Source organism: Capsicum annuum, chromosome 9, assembly GCF_002878395.1.
Source record: "Capsicum annuum cultivar UCD-10X-F1 chromosome 9, UCD10Xv1.1, whole genome shotgun sequence".
Taxonomy (NCBI): domain Eukaryota; kingdom Viridiplantae; phylum Streptophyta; class Magnoliopsida; order Solanales; family Solanaceae; genus Capsicum; species Capsicum annuum.
The window spans coordinates 212,752,260-212,773,276 of record NC_061119.1 but is presented as its reverse complement, the minus strand read 5'-3'; the positions used below and the strand labels follow the sequence as shown (position 1 = coordinate 212,773,276).

Sequence of the window (21,017 nt, the reverse complement as noted above, 5' to 3'; positions counted from 1 at the left end):
CTAATATTTAATCTTGTTCAGTGTTCCGTTTTTGGTTGTGGTGGCATCTGTGTGAATCCTATCCCAGATCTGAGATTTATGCAACTGTAAATAGGTGGATTTGGGATTGAGATTTTGAATTCAATGAGCTTTTAGATGAAAAAAGTGATGTAATTCTGATAATAGCGCTGTCTTCTGAACATTTCGCTTATGGTTGCCGCAAGATCTGTTATTTTCTTCAAAGTTTGTGGTCTCCTGGTTTGTGTTCTTATACTTTTTTCGTTGAAATATGCATAGGTAGATTGTTTTGGAGTGTTGGCTTAGGTTTAGTCTTGCTGCAAGTTGAAGCAACGCTACTATGCTTAAGCAAATTCTTGCAAAACTTCCTAGGAAATCATCAAAATGTGATACGTTTGATTCAGCGGGAAGCAATTCCTGCAACAACACCTCAAATTTGGGGAGTGGAATTCAATTTACCAATAGTTGCACTGTCATAGCAAACAGGCTGAATGTAGTAAAACGGATGTCGACAGCAATCTTTCCTGCAAGTATTGTGGCTGGTGGTGAGTCCGTGGCACCACATGTGCCCTTTAAAGATGTTTCAAATGCGGAGAAGCAAAGCTTATTTGTAAGCAAGTTGAATCTCTGCTGTACAATTTATGATTTCAATGATCCCGATAAAGACTCCGCTGAGAAGGACTTGAAACGACAAGTTTTGCTGGAGCTGAATGATTTTGTTGCTTCAGGATCTGCAAGATTCACGGAATCAGCAATCGCTGCAGTCTGTAAAATGTGTGCAGTTAACGTGTTCAGAACTTTTCCTCCCAAGTATCTCTCAGTTCGTGGTGAAAGTGAAGAGGATGAACCAATGTTTGATCCAGCTTGGTGTCATTTACAACTTGTGTATGACTTGTTCCTTAGCGTTATCAGTCAAGGCTCTCTTGATGCAAAGGTTGCTAAGAAATACGTAAACCATTCTTTCATGTTGAAACTGCTTGACCTATTTGATTCTGAGGACCCAAGAGAAAGAGAATGCTTGAAATCAATATTGCATCGCCTTTATGGGAAGTTCATGATGCACAGGCCTTTTATCCGAAAGGCTGTAAGCAATATCTTTTATCGTTTCGCTTTTGAGACACAAAGACATAACGGAATTGCTGAGCTTCTGGAGGTTTTCGGAAGTGTAATTAGTGGTTTTGCTTTACCATTGAAGGAAGAGCACAGATTATTCTTCTCTAGAGCCTTGATACCTTTACACAAGCCAAAATCGCTGGGTATCTATCATCAACAGTTAGCATACTGTGTTGTACAGTTCATAGAAAAGGAACAACATCTGGCTAGCATAGCGATAACAAGATTGTTGAGGTATTGGCCAGTGACAAATAGCCAGAAACAATTGATGTTCATCAGTGAATTGGAAGAAATTTTAGAAATGATCAGTATTGCTGAGTTTGAGAAGATCATGGTGCCACTGTTTCGTCGTATAGGATATTGCCTTAACAGCTCCCATTTCCAGGTAGTATTTCTTAATCAAAATGCTTGTTCTCAGCCTATTACTATTTTTATTCTCTCACTTCTCTGCGAAGGGGACCCGTAAAGTTGCTACCACATGACCAGGAGGACACTGGTTCAAGCCGTGGAAACAGCCTCTTGTAGAACTGCAGGGTAAGGCTGTGTACAACAGACCGTTGTAGTCCAGCCCTTCCCTAGACCCCGTGCTTCGCGGGAGCTTTAGCGTACCGGTCTGCCTTTTTTTTTTCCTTCTCTGTACACTGTTTTGCTGGTTAAAGGGCGGATAGTTATTGAGCATATCAGATAGGACTTCTTTAAAGTGATGGAAAAGAGGGTTGGGGGACTTGGTGGGTGGGGAAGTAAGCTCTGTTAGGAGTCAAATTGCACACATGCAACAACATACCCAGTGTAGTCCCACAAGTGGGGTCTGGGCAGGGTACTGTGTACGCAGACATTACCCCTATCTTGGGAGGTAGAAAGGTGTTTCCAGCAGACCCTTGGAAAAAATGTACACATGCTTCCTCATATTTATTGGAAGGAACAAACTCGTGCTTCAAACATCTATCTTCTTTTAATCATTTTTCAGATTTAGATTGCATATTTATCTATAGAATGACAGTACTTCTCTTGAACATCTTTGTGTTTGTGATAACGGTACCTTTGTGTTCCCTTTCTTACCCTTTCTCCTCTAGCCCCTGAGTACCTAAATACTGGAGTGTTGGAAAAAGCCAATCTGCTGGGTAATGATTTTAAGACTAATTTCAGATTTATTCGACATACTCTGACATCCTTTTTATGGAGAGAATGGTTTTCGTGTTTAACAGATCCCTAGTGCTTACTTGGAAAAACTGAGTATTACAAAAGTCAAAAGATATTCCTTTTTCTCCTTTTCGATGTTGTCTACCTGTAAATTGTATTACTGCTTCGAATAACTTGACATATTAATCTCCAACGTGATGTAGTATACTGTAATCATGAGCCTTGTTCAAGAATTCTTTGGACGACCAGGTTCCCTTAGGCTGCCCATTCCATCAGCGTTTTATTTCTCGAACATGTTGGTGACCTCTCTCTGAATTTTGAAATGCAAAATTGTGTGTAGAGGAAAAAAAGTTAAGAACATAGACGTGAGTACTCAATTTAAAATACCGATATTGAGAGAAATAATAAAGTACTTGTATCTCTCAATACAATTACTTTAGTATGGTCAGAAGGTAGTTCTCTAGGAGAAAAGAAAACGGCACTTGCTAGTTACCACCTTGCATATACTTCCACAAAGGTGGACTGGTGGTCTCAGTGTCAACAGACTGGAGGCAATAATTTCATATTAATGATAGATAAGCAAATTCAATTCTCAGGCTTACGGTTATGGTAATTTTCAACTTCAAATGTCGTGTCAACAACTTTAAAGTGTTGTTTGTGAAGCTCAGGATGTTATCAAGCATGATTGTTTTGTCATGTCATGCATTTAGTAGACTGGTGTTTGTAACTTTATATGCCGTACATAAATAGTTTTGACTTTAAGTTGAACGTTATAATCTGGCTTTGTGAAAAGAAAAAGGAAAACAAAGACCGTGGAAGTTGGATTTCGATATCTTACCCCTCATTTTATTGCACCCTCAACTTTTGTCGATCTGTTAATATTATGTGATATAATTTTTAGAAGATACAGTTTTCTTACCAGTAGAATTCTTTAAGATTTATATTTAAAAACATTTTCTTTTCCTAGCAAGCTACTGCAGATGGATTTTCGTCTACCTTTTGGAAGTAGAGCTTTGTAAGAGACTCTTTTTATACTGTACCGCGGTGTACCTAGCATCATAACCATAGTAATTAGTGGGCAGGGCGGCCCGGTGTGCTAAAGCTCCCCCTATGTATTGGCTCTTGATCAGCATGCTACATCTCCCTTTCCTTTGCAGGATATCTTCTAGCCCTTGAAAGGGCCTTCTCGCATCTTGTTTATCTTAATATTTATACATTGCCAAGGTCTCGAGTTCGAAACCCAGTGAAGTTAAAAGCACTAGGGGCTTTTTTCGATCTGTCCATGCCTTGATGGACAGTGTTATCCGGTATTTGTGTCTGTGGGGGGTAACAGGTATCCTGCTGAATTAGTTAAGGTGTGCACCAAGTTGACTCGGACACCACGGTTGTCAATAATTATATCTATACTTGCCAATGCTTGAAGCTCCATGTTCCTCCCGAGAGGCTAATTACTTCGTCTATCCCACTTTTGAGATAAAAGATGCATAATCCTTTCTTGTAAGGAATACCAGAATGAAATGGGTCCAAATGGAGCTAAATAGATATACTTATATCGAATATTCATATAGCCGATTGAGGTGTAGTTGCATTTTATTTTCTTCCTCTTTCCCCTCTCTAGTGGGAGAAGGTGGGGAAAGAGTTTACTCCACTTGTACGGAAAAGGGCAACCCGATGCATGAAACATCCCATGTTCACACAAGGTCCGGAGAAGGGCTGCACCCCAAGGCGTGTGTGCAGTTGGGAATTAATTTATTACCTTGTCGAATCTTGTTTCTGTTTTCTTCTTCTCCCGAAAGCAGACTTTTGTGAACTCGTTCATACAATTGAATGCTTGCAACGATTACCTTATCCTGCTGCTTTTAATGAACTTGCAGGTGGCTGAAAGAGCACATTTCTTGTGGAACAACGATAATGTCCTTAACCTCGTGATGCACAACAGGCACGTGATCATGCCAATTATTATCTCAGCTTTAGAACGGAACAGCCAGAACCACTGGAATAAAGCTGTTCTTAATCTGACTCAAAATGTGAGGAAAGTCTTCTCTGAGATGGATGAAGAGCTCGTACTCGACTGCCAAGGCAAGCTCGAAGAAGAAAATTCAAAGTCAAATGTAGCAGCCGAGAGACGAAGGTTGACATGGGAACGCCTAGAAAGTGTCGCTAATTATGAACCTGTTACCATTCCTTCTAATATTCAAGGCTTGGTAAAACCTTCCACCTGTCTCATTTCTTGCTAATTTGATCGTTGATCGATAGAATGAACCATCGTAGCTCTCATTTCACGCGGTTTATTTCGTGAAAAAAGAAGCATGCATGTTCCTGTTTCTTTAGTGTATGGATTTTGTGTCTTGGAATATGAATGTATATAGAGGATGCCACAAGGCAACATGTTCACATTTCAACTATTTTCTATAGCTGTGCTAAGTGACTGCTACCATTTACTTCTTCTTTTGGCTTTTAGAAAAGATAAGTCATTTGGTTGTACTCACTTACATCACAGTTTTTCTTTTTTTGAGTCGTGTCATACTCTTCGATTCTCCACTCGTGGGACTACACTGGGTATGTTGTTGTTGTTGTAGTCGATATACTCTTCGAGATCAATAGTGAACCATCATAGTATGCTTTTCTCAAGAAAATGAAGAGCTTGTTTGCCGCTTTTCCCTTTCAGCTTTTGTTGTATTTTAGATGAGGGACAGTGGCGGACCCAGGATTTGGTGGTTGTGGGTGATCGGGAAGTACGAACACACATATTGACGCCGAAAAGGATTTAGTGGTTGTGGGTGATCGGGAGGTACAAACACACATATTGACGCCGAAAGCTTTAAAGTTTTGTCTGAAAACTAAAGCACTCCTCTATCTTCTTGGTTTAGCGGGTGCTTTTCTACGTCGTATATCAATTTTAATGCATTTTTTTTATATAATTATACCTAAACCGCGTTGGATTTAATGGGTTCCGGAGCACCCAAAAATTAGACCTAATTAGCCTTAGGTCCGCCCTTGATGAGGGAGGGTCGTAATTGCTGGTGAACTGGTCTGATGAATCGAAAATCGTGTGGTGTAAGGCCTATTAAAGGGAAATGTGCCTCCTATTTGCTCGAACTCGAAACCTTTAGTTAAGCGTAGTTCATGATTCACGAGGCAAGTAAGGCTCATTGAAGGGGAAGGGCAAGTTCCCGACCATCGTTGGCCGGGGTGACGAGGAACACCCTTGTGAGGAACAATGCATGTATTAGTACAATTTTACAGTTATGTAATCGGTAAAGTTGTTGCCATGTGACCAGGAGGCAATGCGATCAAGTCGTGGAGACAATCTTTGGCAAAAATGCAAACTAAGTTACGAGTTATGAAGGGGAGCCTTGGAGTAACCAGTATAGTTATTGTCGTGTGACCAGAAGGTTAAGGGTTCAAGACGCGGAAACAACCTTTGACAGAAATGCTAGGTAAGACTGCGTACAAAGTACAATAGACCCTTTTCATCTCGTTCATCCTCAGAACCAGGAGGTTATGGATTCAAGAAGCGAAAGTAACCTTTGACAGAAATGCAAAGTAAGACTACGTACAATAGACCCTTGTGGTCTAATCATCTTCAGACCCCACGCATAACGGAAGTTTTAGTGCATCGGTCTGCTTTTTACCAAGTTATATGAGTAAATTTGAGTGCTTTTAACTCAAAACTACAAATCTCAGAAAGACATGAAAATGTGAGTAGCTCACAAGACAGCTAGGGTCATAACATGTTGGGATACATATACATGTGAACCATATTATTGTCTACTTGAATTATACACTTGCATAGTTGTCTTCCATTAATAACTGTCCAAAAAAAAAATCTATTTTTCTTACTATTTGCTTTATAGTTGTTGACAATTGCAAAGAAAAAAAAGTTTGCTAAACGTGTTAAAAAGTTAATATATGTACATAAAAATAATATTTGACCTATATAAAATATAATTTTTGATGGAAGGTGTTTAATTGACCATCTATCGCTATAACTTCACCGATATAATGTTTTAGCCGAGTGAACGCACCTTCCTTTGATCATTATAGCTCCATCCGTACTTGTTGGACAAAGTTATCTATAAGATAACAACTACTCGATAGAATAATTAAAGTTTACAAAAATTTTATGTTGACAAATACCCGATGAAATAATAGAGTTGACTAAGCTGACCATATTAATTAGACAACTTATCACCTACTTCCTCCGTCCCATTTTATTTGTCCCAAATTGGGATAACACAACAATTAAGAAAAATAATAAATAACATGGTTAGTTTATCAAAGTACTCCTATTAAATGATGTTTACATTTTAATTTAAAGAAAAGGTAATCAATGCAAAGGGTAAAACATGGAAAGAAAAGTTTGTTTTATCTTGATAAGTAAAATGAGACGTCAATTTAGCCAATTTGGGATGGGTAAAATGGGACGGAGGGAGTATTTGTTTTCTCAGCCTCCATCATTAATTATTCACCTCAAGTTCTTTAATATTCTTATCTACTTTCACATTCTTTTTATTAAGTAATCTTCAATATATTTTCATACAAAGAAAATAATAGAGGAAAACAAAAACGTAAAAAAAGAAAAAGAAAGAAAATGGAAGCTCCTCCAAAATATCAAAATATGTCATATTATGATGATGTCCAAAGGTGCCATGAAGAAAAAGGATGCCTCTATGCTTGGTTTGTATTATAATAATTCTCATTATATATATATTTTTAAAAATTTTTAAAAGTTATTTTTCAATTTACTTTCTTAGGAAAAAAATATTAGAGCTATATGATAATTGGGATCCCAATTTTTTTTCTTCAGAAAATAGTATTTGAAGTTAAAGTGGAAGTCGAATAGGATTTTTTGTAACTTAGAAGTTGAAATTATTATTTGGAATTAAATTTTACTTTTTTCATAAATGAATTTGATGTTTTGTGAGTGAGAGACCGAGAGCCGTCAATTATTTTACTTGAAATATTCTATGAATCAGTTTTTTCAATTTCGAATTTTTTATTTCAAGTTGAAGTTAAAATAAAATTATAAAACACAATACTATTTGCAAATAATACGTGTATATCCAAATTCTTATTGCATAACTGGTATTAAACCGGTTGCATAACCGGTATTAAACCGGATAAAAGAGGAAGGTTGCAGTAGACTGACAGCTAGCGTGCTAGAGTAAGTATAATATAACCACGGTGAATCTTTTAAATATTGAATTTTTCTTAAATAATTCGAAATAAGAAGTATGGTTGACTAGATAAGTATATTTATATTTATATTTATATTTTTGTATGTTTAAATTTTTATTTTAGGTGGAATTTTATAAATCTTGAAAATGCAGTATGTTCGCGATGTGTTGCTGCTTTTGCTGCAAGGAGAGGGCCTGTTGTTGCTGTATTTGAACTAGAAATTAGCATGTATTATTCAAAAATTATGTATCTTTACATGATTCGATATAAATACGATAATAATTCTTTAGGATCCAAGCAAAATAGATATGAATTACTTTGTAAGATTTGTTATTGGTAATATTGATGTTTCAATAAAATTATTGGCGCTACATATTACTACTATTAATCAATTATTCTATTTACTATCCTATGTTTTTTTTAATTCTTTTAATTAATTCCTCCTAAACAAGCGAACTTTAAAATTCATCTTGTTATACGATATCATTATGGATTTATCAATTTACACCATGAATACAATTTAATTTGTTATAAAGTACTTACATTATGTTTTACGATACTATTTTCACTTATTAAAGGAGTAATAATCTTTAACATGATTTGAAAGAATACTAGATGTCGATGAATTTGACCTTACAACTTTCGTGTTCTCTAAAAAAAGTTATCCGACATAATTTCATAATTTTTTAATACATAAATGTAACTATATACTTTTTAAATAGTACTATTTTTAACACCACTTGAAAATAATACTACAAAATAAAAGTTAGTTGTAAACAAGAAGTAAAATCTTGAAATCGAAAATTTTAATATATTCTTATTAGACACAAATTGAATTCATTAACAAGTTGAATTATGACGATAGATAGAACATTACTTGCATAAAATCTTGTATACGTCACTGAATACGTATACATAGTACAAAATGAAAACGAAGATTAAATCCGCGCCTCTAGATTGTTTCAGAAATGAAATCGATCTTTCAAACCATTCAAGATCTTTTCGTTAATTTCTTCTTGAGGAGGCAGAGGTCGTGGGTTTCTGAGACAGTCAACAAATCTCCGAACACAGTTATAGATAGGTCGACACCAAAATAAGAGAATCCCTATTTGTCCAACCATCCCCCCTGTGACAGCAACAATAGATAGTGGATCCATGCTCTCACCTTTCTTCGTTTTGTTATAACAAGTTAAATTATACTGATAGAAATTTTTTTAAAAAAAATCATATAGTTAATACATATATATATAACTTAATGGATTTTTTTTGTACGTACGTTAGCAATTTTGTTGGTTTTATCAGTGAATGAATAACTAGTATTTATGTTTTCATTAATTGTAGTTAATATAACTGTTAGAAATTAATTGCCTATTAGCTCTTCCTAATCTGATTAACATTGGCATAAGTGATGAGTTTATGGGACTCGTGGGATGAATAAGATCCTTTCATTTTTTAACTATCTCGAATTTAATCCTTTTATTAACAGGGGCGAACCTACCCTTCAAGCAGGGGTTTCCTTCGTTGGAAAAATTATGCTTTATATACATAGTTAAAATTATTTTTTATGTATATATAGTAGATGTTAAACTCTCTTCGATTAGTTTGTATGTTCACTAATGAACCCTCTTAGTGAAAATCCTAGCTCTGTCACTGCCTGAATATATAAGAAATCTTGTTAGGGAGCATTCTCTCCTTAAGTAAGTCATATACGCGAAGCGTATTCGAATCAGATACTAAACACATGGTGAAAACAAAATAAAAATAACTTGAGTTTAAACGGTGTATAAAGAAATGTTGGCCAAAGGGAGGTTAAACATGATGATTCATTTGAATCAACATAAATGTTTTCATTATCAGAGTCCACGTTGTCTAGGGATTAGTGAGGTAAACGATTACCCATAAAATTTAAGCGTGTGATAAATTTTATTTTGAGTCTCATACAACCAACAAAAGTTGTATGAGGCCCTATTATTTGATTGACATGTGGCTTGTGGGGGGTTCACTAGCCTTCTTTACTTCTTTACCTTTGTGACATCTTCACCATTTTTCATCTTCTTATTTTTCTTTTTCAAATTCAATGTCAATGCCACCAAAATTAAATGGTGTATAATCTCTTTGTGCAATCTATTATTTGCAACTATTTTTCATCTTTCCACCTTTATATTATTTTTTCCAGAATTTTCTCGCTGAAATATTGCAATATTTACAGAAATTCTAGTTCCTAATAATTAATTCTTTGTCAAGTGTCTGTTTGATCATGATAATTTTTTCCATTTTCTCAATTTTTTTTTACTTTATTTTAAATACAACTTTTAAGTTAGTGTTTAACCATGAGAATGTCAAATACAATTTAAAGTTGTATTTAGAAAAGTTCAAACAAGTAAACCTTCTTCACTCTTAGGATCCGTTTGGCCATGAAAATCAAAAACATATTCACTTTAGTTATTTGGTATTTTTGAAGTTGAAATAGTGTTTGGTCATAGTATTTTTTAAAAATGTTTTAGACTTTGGATGTACTTTTTTATAAAGTGGTAGAAAAACTTGAATTCAATTTTTTTTTTCAAAAAATAAAAAATTATGAAAATATATTTCGAAATACATATTTGATTTTCATGGCCAAACAAGTATTTCAAAAATAAAGTGAAAATGTATTACAAAATATTGTGAATAATATTTATGGCCAAACGCCTACTTACTTCTCTCACAAAAATTTAAAAATAACTCCAATTACATTCATGATCAAACACAACGTCAACTCTAATTTTTCTCTTGAGATGAAATGAGTATGTCAATATGGTGACATAGTACAATTCTTCAATGCATATTATAAATTTTAAATTATATTAATTAATATGCACACAAAAAGTTTTATAAAATAATAAAATAAAAATTCAAAATTAATTACACGTTGAAAGAGAATATAAGAATTCAAAGAAAGAACAAAAATTGAGTGGAATTTTCAAAAAATAAAAAAATTAAAAATTACACAAATACATAATTTATGTTTCCAATATTACAAAAGATCTCAACTCCCTAAATATATTACAAAAATCTCAACATATACACAGAATGTTATGTATATATTGACTATGTTATGTATATTAATAGGGAGAGAGAGTAAAGTAATTAAAAAAGTAGGAGAGAGTGTAATTTCTTCTAAAAGGGTTGGTATTTATGTTATTTATAAAAAAAAAAAAGTGAGAACATGAATTAAAATAAAAAGGTGAAGAGGGAGATGGTTATGGATAAAATAATATGGCAAAGTAATGAAAGTTGGGTCCCACAAATTCCAAATGTCAAATAATAAATCCCTCTATGACAAGCCGCATCTCATACAAAATAAAAATTTTCGTGGTGTGTAACTGATAATTCGAAAAAAGTTTTAGAGGATACTTAATGCCTCCTCTTTTAATTAATTGTATGAGTAAGAACATAGTAAACCAAATCTTGAACTTTTTAATAACAGAAACCAACCAAATTATAAAACACACTTCCTCAGTGTCATTGAGAAACAGTTTTGGGGTGTAATAAGCAACCCTTTTTACAATATTTGAACAGCATATAATGCTTCAACATATATATAAAGGCAGTTGAGACCTCTAATCACATCTTTCTACAATATTTTCTAATAAGCAACCCTTTTTACAATATTTGAACAGCATATAATGCTTCAACATAGATATAAAGGCAGTTGAGACCTCTAATCACATCTTTCTACAATATTTTCTAATTCTATCTCCAAGAAAAGAACCTTACAAAAATGAAAAACTTCGATAAGGGGCGCTACCCTTTCCATGGAGAAGGGAGAGGGACAGGCCAAGTATCCATCGGTTCAAAGCATGCCTCGAAAACTTTTCAGTTCTCGAAAGAAAATAGGGGGGTTGGGGTGGGGTGGCTACACATCTACAACTGTTGTGTACTCTAAACAACCTCTTTGCAGGTTGTCTTGTAATGTCCTGTTTGATTGCACTTACTACAATGGACAGTATGTTTTTCACGATTAAGATCTTCCACGCATAACCGCTTCTTTTCAGGTCGTCCTGGTGGGCGACGACACTTGGGTGGTCGGACTATTCGGGTTCTTGACCATTCGAGTTTATCAGGGATGGGGTGTACCTCTTTACTATAACTCTCACGATAACTGTCTGCAGTGAAATATTTCTCTGTGAAGGCGTAAACATCCTTTTTACATGATTCGAGAGCAGCAATGCCATGAGAACAAGGTATCCTATACAACTGCCAATCACGGCAAGAACAAGATCGTGTACCTGTATTCACGATGTCTGAACGCTCTGCTGAGATAACTTCAAATTCAACTTCATCTGACCTTAGTACCTGATATGTCGAAGCATGAGTTCTTCCATCCATAATGCGCTTCTCAGCAGATGGAGCAAGGGTAGAACTCCACGTGCTACAACTTGATCGCCGCTGCTCAAACTCTTCAGTTAACTTACAGTGAATCCGTTTAATCACCTGAATAATAGGAAGCTCTCGAGCTTCAAGAATCCATTTATTGAACTCATTAATGTTTGACGAGAAATGACCATATCTTGTTCCGTCAAAATGTATTAATGCCCAGCGTGAAGGAGGATACTGTTGAAGCCACGTTGCTGCATCTGAAGAAACCTCCTCAATTTCCGCCATTTTCTCTTTAAACCCCATGATGGACGTAGAATATGCGGCTTTCCATAGGAGTTGAACAACCCTTGAATTCTTGAACTCTTTGCTGATGCTTTCACTCAGATACTGCATACAAATTGCATGACAAGAAGAGGGAAATTTCTTTTTCACAGCATCCGCAATACTCTTCTGTCCATCAGACAGAAATGTAAGAGGTGGTATCTTCTCAGTGCTCATGTCTAGCGCTTTGCGCAACTCTAACAAGAACCACATCCAGCTATCATCATTTTCTTCATCGACAACACCAAAAGCAAGCGGAAACACTCCACCATCAGCATCAAAAGAAGTCGCTGATAGTAAAGTACCCAAGTATTTGCTCTTAAGCTGGATACCACCAAGACAAATAACAGGCAAGCAACCATTCAGGAACCCATGAAGAGAAGCATAAAAGGAAATGAAGAACCTCTGAAACCGACCATCTGAACCAGCTGTAAAAACCTCAGCATGACTTCCAGGATTTGTCTTCTTGATTTGCTCACAATATGCAGGTAACAGACAGTACCCTTCTTCGGAAGATCCATATATCGCTTGCAGCCCTCTTTCCTTGGCTCTCCAAGCTTGCTTGTATGGTATAGTTATACCGTACTGCTTATAAATATCATGCAAAATGTCTTTTGGCTTGTAATTTATGTTATCACGCAAACGCTCCTCTATGAAGTTCACTATCCAATCAACAGAAGCCTGATGATGTCCGTTTTGTGCATTTTTCCCGCAGGTATGTGTTCCCTCAAGGCTTCTTATAGTAAAGGTAGGAACATTGGGAAGCTTAATAGCACGAATACGCCACGGACAACCTTCTGAGGCACATTTAGCAATGTAGCGAATCAGATCACTTTTTACTATGCGAAGCTCAAAATGTTGTGCAATAGCAGCCTCTTTAATTGCACTGCGGAAGGCCTTGACATCAGGAAACTCTTGGCCAACAAAAATGTTTTGATTCTCCATGGAATAACGATTCATGAGAATGCCACTTTTAAATAGCTAAAGTCACCACATAACTTATTGGGAATTGACATGTGAAGGAACTGAAGAAAGCAGTCAATGCATTCAAACCTGAATATTCAATAGGAAACTACATTAGCATGGGCAAGCAGTTCGAAAATTCACAAACTTTTCCTGAATTCTCTCAAGCATTTGCAACCATGCACATTAAACAACGTGACTTCTGCTCGACCTAGTTACTAGGACAGGTTAATGTCATCACAATCAACTGTGTCATAAACACAACACATGCAGGTATAACAGCTGTTCAGGATAATAATTCTTTCCCAAACTGCTTTCAGTAATCCGTCGAATAAGTGCATTTAGATACCATGTATCCATATGAACTATTCAGGAACGCAAACATTCCTTTATCTATAAGTTACAAAAAAAACAAATATCAGTAAATGACATCCATCATCCATCAGAAAGCAAATCCAACAGGGACATTAACCCATGTACAATAGGTATACATGACACCGTAAAGGTTTAGTTTTTTAAGAAATAGAAAAAGGTAACAGAAACCTATTCTTGGCATCAGCTTACAGTAAAACAGACCGGAAACCTTATAAAACCAAACAAAAAATCGAAATAAACAGAGTTATCGCCATTAGTGGAAAATATTACATTTGCCAACTACTATAGTTAACTGAGATTTCTTCCTTGATTATATCACTGAAATACACAGCCAAAAAAATATTGAACAAGTTTATACATATTAGAAACATTCAGGCAGATGAAGCAAACACTCCTAGATGATGCTCCACAATCCCAGGGTTCTTAAGGAAACGGACAAAGGAGGACTTTACACCTATCAAGTCCTAGGTTATTAAAATAGACAACTCCAAAACCATCTTTCTCGGAAATATAGGAGTTAAAACTTTAGCCATGACTCTATGCAACAGCATTAATAACATAGCAATATCATTGTCTGAGATAAGGGAGATCTCAGTCAATATATACATCAGTTTGACCTCTCTACTTTTATGACTGGATACGACTAAGCTATATGGCTTCCTGACCTGGTCTTCAGCCGAACTTTATACCTCAATAATTTTTAAGAGTATTATACAGAGTCAACTTGTAGGACCAAGACCGAATATTTGGAGTTCAAGTTCACTGACGTGACGCTTGAGGTTGACTTGGAATGAGGCTTTGATGGACATAATGCAAAAATCCCATTTGAAATCATAATATCATGTCTAATATTATGCATTGATTGGCTATAAAGAGATCACTATGGGATTTTGGAACAAATCAGCTTTCTAAGAAGACTGAATTCTAAAATGACAAACAAATGAAATCACTTATATGTCTAAATAAAAGCGACAAATTGAAACTCAATACATTTCACTTAACACAAGCAAGTCGTAAGCTTGAACATAGAATAAATGCAACAGGTTGTAAGGTTATGACCTGTTGCATAATCCCAACCAAATAATAATAATAATAATACTCCCTCCGTCCCATTTTATGTGTCATAATTTGACCGGGCACAGAGTTTAAAAAATAAGTAAAGACTTAATGCTTTTTACCAAATTGTCCTTTATTAAAATAACAACAACAACAACAAACCGAGTATATTCCCACATCGTGGGGTCTGGGGAGGGTAGAATGCACGCAGTCCATACCACTACCTCTAAAGAAGTAGAGAGGTTGTCCTTTATTAAAATAATATATTATTATTATTTTTAATTAAATGAGGTCTTATAAGTGGGACCAATAAGGGTAAAAGTGAAACTGTGTCTTTAAATAGTTACTAAATAAGGAAAGGTGATATTCTTTTTGGGACGGACAAAAAAGGAAATGATGACACATAAAATGGGATGGAGGAGTAATAATACTCTCCTACTAAAGATCTTCCAAACATAAAATTTAGTAGAATAGAGAAATATTCAATCCAAATTAAGGATAAAACAATGGATTTTTTCTTTATAAATTCCCAACAAAATGGGATTTATAATGATAGATTGATAAATATTTCCTACAATCAAAGAAAATAATTAAATTGCTAATCCAACCCATGCAGTAAGATGTCCCACCTAATCCATTTCAAACTGAGTCAGAGGCCTTCGAGGACAAACACTACTTTTCGAGGACAAACACTATTTTTCTTTGTCATAACCAAGAAATTTGATGTCTCGGGAAGGTACCCAATTTTCTTTTTTTAAATAACAGTGGTGTTTGGGCCAACTTTCGCACCTAGACTAGTTCCATGGGATATCTGTCATCGCCCACCAGTAACAGGTATCGAGTAATTCGATCCACCAAGGTTAGGACAAATGAGAAGAAATCACCTCATGTTTTTGTCTCTCCTGACATTTAAACCTAAGACCTCATGGTTCTCAACCTACTTCCAAAACAAGGTATCTAATTATCTTTGTTCCCTTTGCTTTTGCATTGGTGGGGACCCAGAACGTTACTTTTGCTTTTTGCATTCCTTCGTAGAAATTACTCTTTTCTAGTCTCTATCTCACTCAAAGTGAATTGGTTGCAAAAACATTACGCCAATTATTTAGCATGGAACCCATCGAAACAACCACTCGGCGGCTCTTTGAGAATGGACTTCAATCCTAAATCACACTCAAGTTCGTTTCGATAAAAAAAATCAGCTTCACATCAAATCCATAATGATTCAAATCACCTCCTCGAACCTTGCCTAATCTAACAACATGTGACAACCAATCTTGAAAGTTCAACCTAGATTTCATTGCCGCACAAGTGTCAAATTCTCCAAAATACACTATTTTTGGAGAATCCAACACACACCCATTAACATTTTCGAAGAGTCTGAACAACACAGACCTAGATAAACCCCATGTCACATAAAAACATCATGGATTGATACAACTAATTTCTAATAAAAGAATTTCTAAAATACTACTACTACTAAACATTGAATGATACAGTCTCCTAGCTTCGGTAGACAGAGTTACCTGATTCAAAAACCACTTCCCCGAACCTACCTAATCTACAAGATTGTGAGCAACCAATTCTGAAGAGTCAACATAACGATTCTCCAAAAGTACACCATTTTTGGAGAATCCAACACTCACCCCTTAACATTTTGGAGAGTCTAAACAACATAGACCTAGATAAACCTCGTGTCACATAAAAACATCATGGATTGATACAACGAATTTCTAATAAAAGAATTTCTAAAATAATACTACCACTAAACATTGAATGATATAGTTTCCTAGCCTCGGCGGACAGAGTTACCTGACTCAAAAATCACCTCCCCGAACCTGCCTAATCTACAAGCATGTGAGCAACCAATTGTGAAGAGTCAACATAAAGATTCTCCAGAAATACACTGTTTTTGGAGAATCCGACACTCGCCCGTTAACATTTTCGAAGAATCTGAACAATATAGACCTAGATAAACCCCATGTCACAAAAACATCACGGATTGATACAACTAATTTATGACCAAAAAAATTCTAAAATAATACTACTACAAGACATCGAACAATGGAATATCCTAGCCTCGATGGACAGACTTACCTGATACCTGTCACTGATGACAGGTATTCCATGGAATTACTAGAGATACATGCAAGTTGGCTCGAACACAACGGTTAATATAACTACTCCCTTCGTCCCATTTTAGTTATTTTTTTTCATTTTACCCCTATAATTAATAGGACACATTAAATATTCACAATTACACTTCCAATGTTCATTCCTACGCTCAATGAATATCACTAATATAGGTAAAGGGTAAAATAGTAAAATTCATCGTTCAATCATGATTTCTTAATCGGCGTGTAAAATGATATGTGCCCAACTAAAATGCAACGGAGGGAGAAGAGAATAGCACACGTTAAAGTAACATTTTTCAAATTAATTAATTAATTAACGAAATTAAGGAATTTGTGAGATTTTACCTAAATTTCGGAGAAGTGCGACGGCGGCGATGGGCTGACGGCGGAGGTTGATTTGGGAATTTCCGATCACTTTGGACGATTTCTCGAAACCCTAATTTGTTTATGTTTAATAGAGAAGGAGAAAATATTTGTATTTGACCCGTATATTGTATTAATTCTAAAGAGACAAAGTTGGCCTTTGTATATTAATTTTAGTTATTTGTGTGATAGAATTATCATTCTCCCATTTTAAGTTATTTATATTTTTTTACCATAAGAAATTTATGTGCTACTACATTTACAAGTCCAAAACTTTTCACTTTTGGGATGGGAAATTGGAGTTAAATTATATAGTTAACATGCTATAATGATTGAGAGGTAAGCATTTAAAATATAAATTTATTCATATTTTTTTTAGTTTATGTTTCCAACTGAACAACATGATTTTATTCAACAGTTCACCCGTAGCAGAAGAGAGGGTTATCATTTTTGCAAAGAATTTTCCAATTCTTAAGAAAAAAATTTCTTATCAATCAATCAAGTAGTGCAAAAACTATAGTTTATCTTGTAGTCCGGGCTGTAGCAAGGTCGTCTTTTAAATTAATTATATAGATAGAAGAAAGTATTAAATAAATAAGGAATATATCAGTGAGTGAGTCCTCACTTACCTAAGCAATTTCGATCACCTAGCTAGCATGCCTTTTATTTGATAGATAGCACTGTCAAAACGTATTATCAAATTTGACTACGACTTTTACTTAAGTGATTTATAAAAATGAATGCATATTAATTAATTATAATTATATATTTAAAGATTATATACAGTCATGTATTGTGTATCTATTAATTTGATATAACATCTCAGAAGGCCTTCGAGAAGAAATCTAGAGACTGAGAGGCTATTGTTCGAGAGATGTAATGTTAGAACATCTCAGAGAAATCAGAACCCGTTATTTTGTTGTTGTTTTTTTATGATTAATACAATTCTAGTACCAACAAAATATTATGATATAAGATCGAGTACAAATAAATTATATTATAAAGAGAATACAATATAAGATTAGATAAAAAGCAACAGTGAATAGATCGAGTATAAATAAATTATATTATAAAGAGAATACGGAATAAGATTAAAGAAAAAACCAACAGTGAACAGAAGTATGTCATACATGAATATTTATATTATCCTTCTTTGTTTACTCTTAAACTATATGTCCTTTTAATTATTTTCTAAAGAAATTTGATTAATTTAAACCACATATTTCTTTTGATTAAGATTCATAATTTAATATTTAGAAGTCGAATTAAAAGTTCTATCAATGTAACGCCTCGAGTCTGTACCCCGCTCATAATCCCGAAGGACCACTAGCTAATGCATGACCTGTACCTGCTACAATAACTGAATAGCAATACTGTAAATATGCATAAATTAGGCAAAAACTTGCCATAAGGTTCAATACTGAAATAAAACTGAATACGGTATAACAATACCAAAACTGAAATATCTGTCTAAAAATACTCTAGTCTGAAAAGCCTCTACTTTCTGAATCATAGAGTTGATGGGACAAGCCCCCAACTAACTCCAACTACTGAAAATTGTACTGATAAACCGAAATACTGAAGAAAATAATCATGTCCTCAAACTATGAGGACTCACCACTAACTCTGACTGCTGAAGATCTGAACTGCTAAGGGTGCTCGAGAGCCCGCGCGTCTGAACCTATGATATAAAACATCATAGCGCAAGAGAAAAGTATGCGTTAGTACTTTGAATGTACCGGTATTCTAAGAGAGGTACGCTAAAATGTATGGGGTCATATGCATGAATAATACTGACTGAATGACATGAATATAACTGAATGGGAGTACATGCATGAATACATATACTATAATCTGAGATCGTGATAACACTGAACTGAGTTCTGAATTACTGATATCTGAGTTTACTGATACTGTGTAGCTGATAACTGAGTGACTGTATCTGATAGTCTTGTTCCTGTGGAACTATACTGAGCTCCGTACTGAGCTAAGTGACTGTATCTGACAGTCCTGAATCTGTAGAACTAAACTGAGTTCTATTCTGAGACTGGAACTGAAATTGAAACTGTGGGAGGTAATTATCTAACCTACATGCCCCTTTTTGAATAGATTGGGGTCCAACCTATAACCCAGTTGGAAGGGTGTCACTATCGCGCCTGTCACACCCCTTTTTCGTACTCCAAAGGAATTGATTTTATGGTTCGAAAGGATTTTATTATTAAAGTGACAAAAGAAAGATTGTTTCGAAAAGGATTCATTATATTCAAAACTCGGAGTCGCCACTTGGCATAATCCGGTGTGCCAAGTCACCTTTGAAAAAATCATTTTAAAATTATTTGACTCTGTAAACTGATTTGCGAAGGTGTTAGGCACCCCCCGATCCCGTGGTTCGACCACGGTCGCTTAGTGGAGCATATCGGCTAATTTGAACATTATGAATGTATAAACCAACAAAACACACAAATCAAACAAACAAACACACTAAACAAAATAAATCTAAAGTATAGTATTCAGTCCAATTATACAATCCCGAAATAAATAAAAAATGCAAAAATAAATCCTATGTAACGTACACTAATCCTATCTACACTCCACGGCTCCACCAGACACCTCGGGCCTTCACCACGAAGATCTTCCAAGTACAAGATACTTCGGGGCATTCCCTGGATAAATCAATACAGATTCTTCGAGGCATTCCTCGGCCAAATGAATACATTTTTAGTGCGAGAAGATCAACTATTCAACAAAATTTCAAACATTCCACGAAATTTTCAACATTCAATCAAAACCACCGATTCTAAACATTTGCCTACCCAACCTATTTCCCTAAACCAATTGACGTATCATGATACTACCAAGTTCAATTAACGTTCATTTCAAGTTATACGAACAATGAAATCAGACTAACCAAAATCGCCAATTATATCAAGTTTTCAATTCTCACCCGAAACCCATCTTTAAACACATGATTAGTGCATGCTTCTATTATCCATTCACATCTCAAAATCTGAAACCAACATTGACGCAAACACCAACGAAGATTCGAACTAAGCACACAACACATAAATCAATCACACCCACAACATCAATAAAGAATAAAAATAAGGTAAAGATCGGGAGAAGAAATGGACCTTTGAAGAATCGATTATGTTGATAATAATGTTTAAGAAAACCAAATTTGAGAGCCCGAATGAAAAACCTCAACAGTGATGAAATCCCAACTTGGTGTAGAGACACCACAATCCAAGACTGACCACGACAAGACGACTGAGGCCGACCGTGTACGAATTCCCTCAAACCCGTGCTAAAACCAAAGGATCAAAACCAGAAACCCCATTCAAGCGAACCAAACCAATATGCAAAAGTTATCACGAAATCGATTTAAAACAGAGACGAACAAGTCAGCAATGGTTCGATCAACGATAGGAAACCCGAAGCTAACAACGAATTTTGGCAAAAATTTCACTGTTTTTGGCCAGATTCAACTAAAACTAATGGAAAACGAAGAAGATTTTGAGGAATTTCAACACTCTGGTGGATTTTTGAACCTGTAATACCTGGATTCGACTAAAATAGACAATTCTTGCGATGGGTTCGCCGGAAAAGCTCGAACCCTCCATTCTCCTTCTCGATCTCCTCCCTCTCTCTCTCTTCGTCGCTCTTTCTCTCTCTAATCTACGTGTGTATGTGTGTGCACGATTTTAGGTATGTTTGTGTTGCCAAAAAAATAGAAAGCCGGAGAAAATAATGGTGTTTCTATGGCTTCTCCCCCAAGAGAAAAAAAAATGTCGTTCTCCTTTTTCTTTTTTTTTTTCGTATGTATGTATTAGTGTGTATATATATATCTGTTGTGTGAAATTGTGGATAAGAACCGTAGTTTTTGTGAATTGTGTATGTGTATATTCTCTCCAATCCAATCCCTTCAAATTGTGCCCTTTTTCGTGGACCCCCTCCCTTTTTTGTTGTCTTTTAAAAATGGAAAAAATAAAGAAAAATATATGGGCCCCCCTTACTTGT

General features: G+C 35.3%; 2 protein-coding genes and 1 long non-coding RNA gene across 3 annotated transcripts; 2 read left to right on the top strand and 1 right to left on the bottom strand.

Annotated features, from left to right (window-relative positions):
- On the top strand, window positions 1-4,652 carry LOC107841759 (serine/threonine protein phosphatase 2A 57 kDa regulatory subunit B' kappa isoform). The gene is made up of 2 exons (XM_047396521.1): window positions 1-1,495; window positions 4,125-4,652. The coding sequence occupies exons 1-2, from the start codon at window positions 338-340 to the stop codon at window positions 4,485-4,487; spliced, it is 1,521 nt and encodes a 506-aa protein (XP_047252477.1). The 5' UTR covers window positions 1-337; the 3' UTR covers window positions 4,488-4,652.
- Window positions 4,653-6,611: 1,959 nt separating this feature from the next.
- Window positions 6,612-7,734, top strand: LOC124887239. Its single transcript, XR_007044601.1, has 2 exons — window positions 6,612-6,930; window positions 7,584-7,734. It is a non-coding gene; the product is annotated as an uncharacterized LOC124887239 (long non-coding RNA).
- Window positions 7,735-10,867: 3,133 nt separating this feature from the next.
- Window positions 10,868-17,189, bottom strand: LOC107841758. The gene is made up of 2 exons (XM_016685592.2): window positions 16,983-17,189; window positions 10,868-13,164 (listed from the first exon to the last, which is right to left on the bottom strand). The coding sequence occupies exon 2, from the start codon at window positions 13,069-13,071 to the stop codon at window positions 11,353-11,355; it is 1,719 nt and encodes a 572-aa protein (XP_016541078.1). The 5' UTR covers window positions 13,072-13,164; window positions 16,983-17,189; the 3' UTR covers window positions 10,868-11,352.
- Window positions 17,190-21,017: the final 3,828 nt, after the last annotated feature.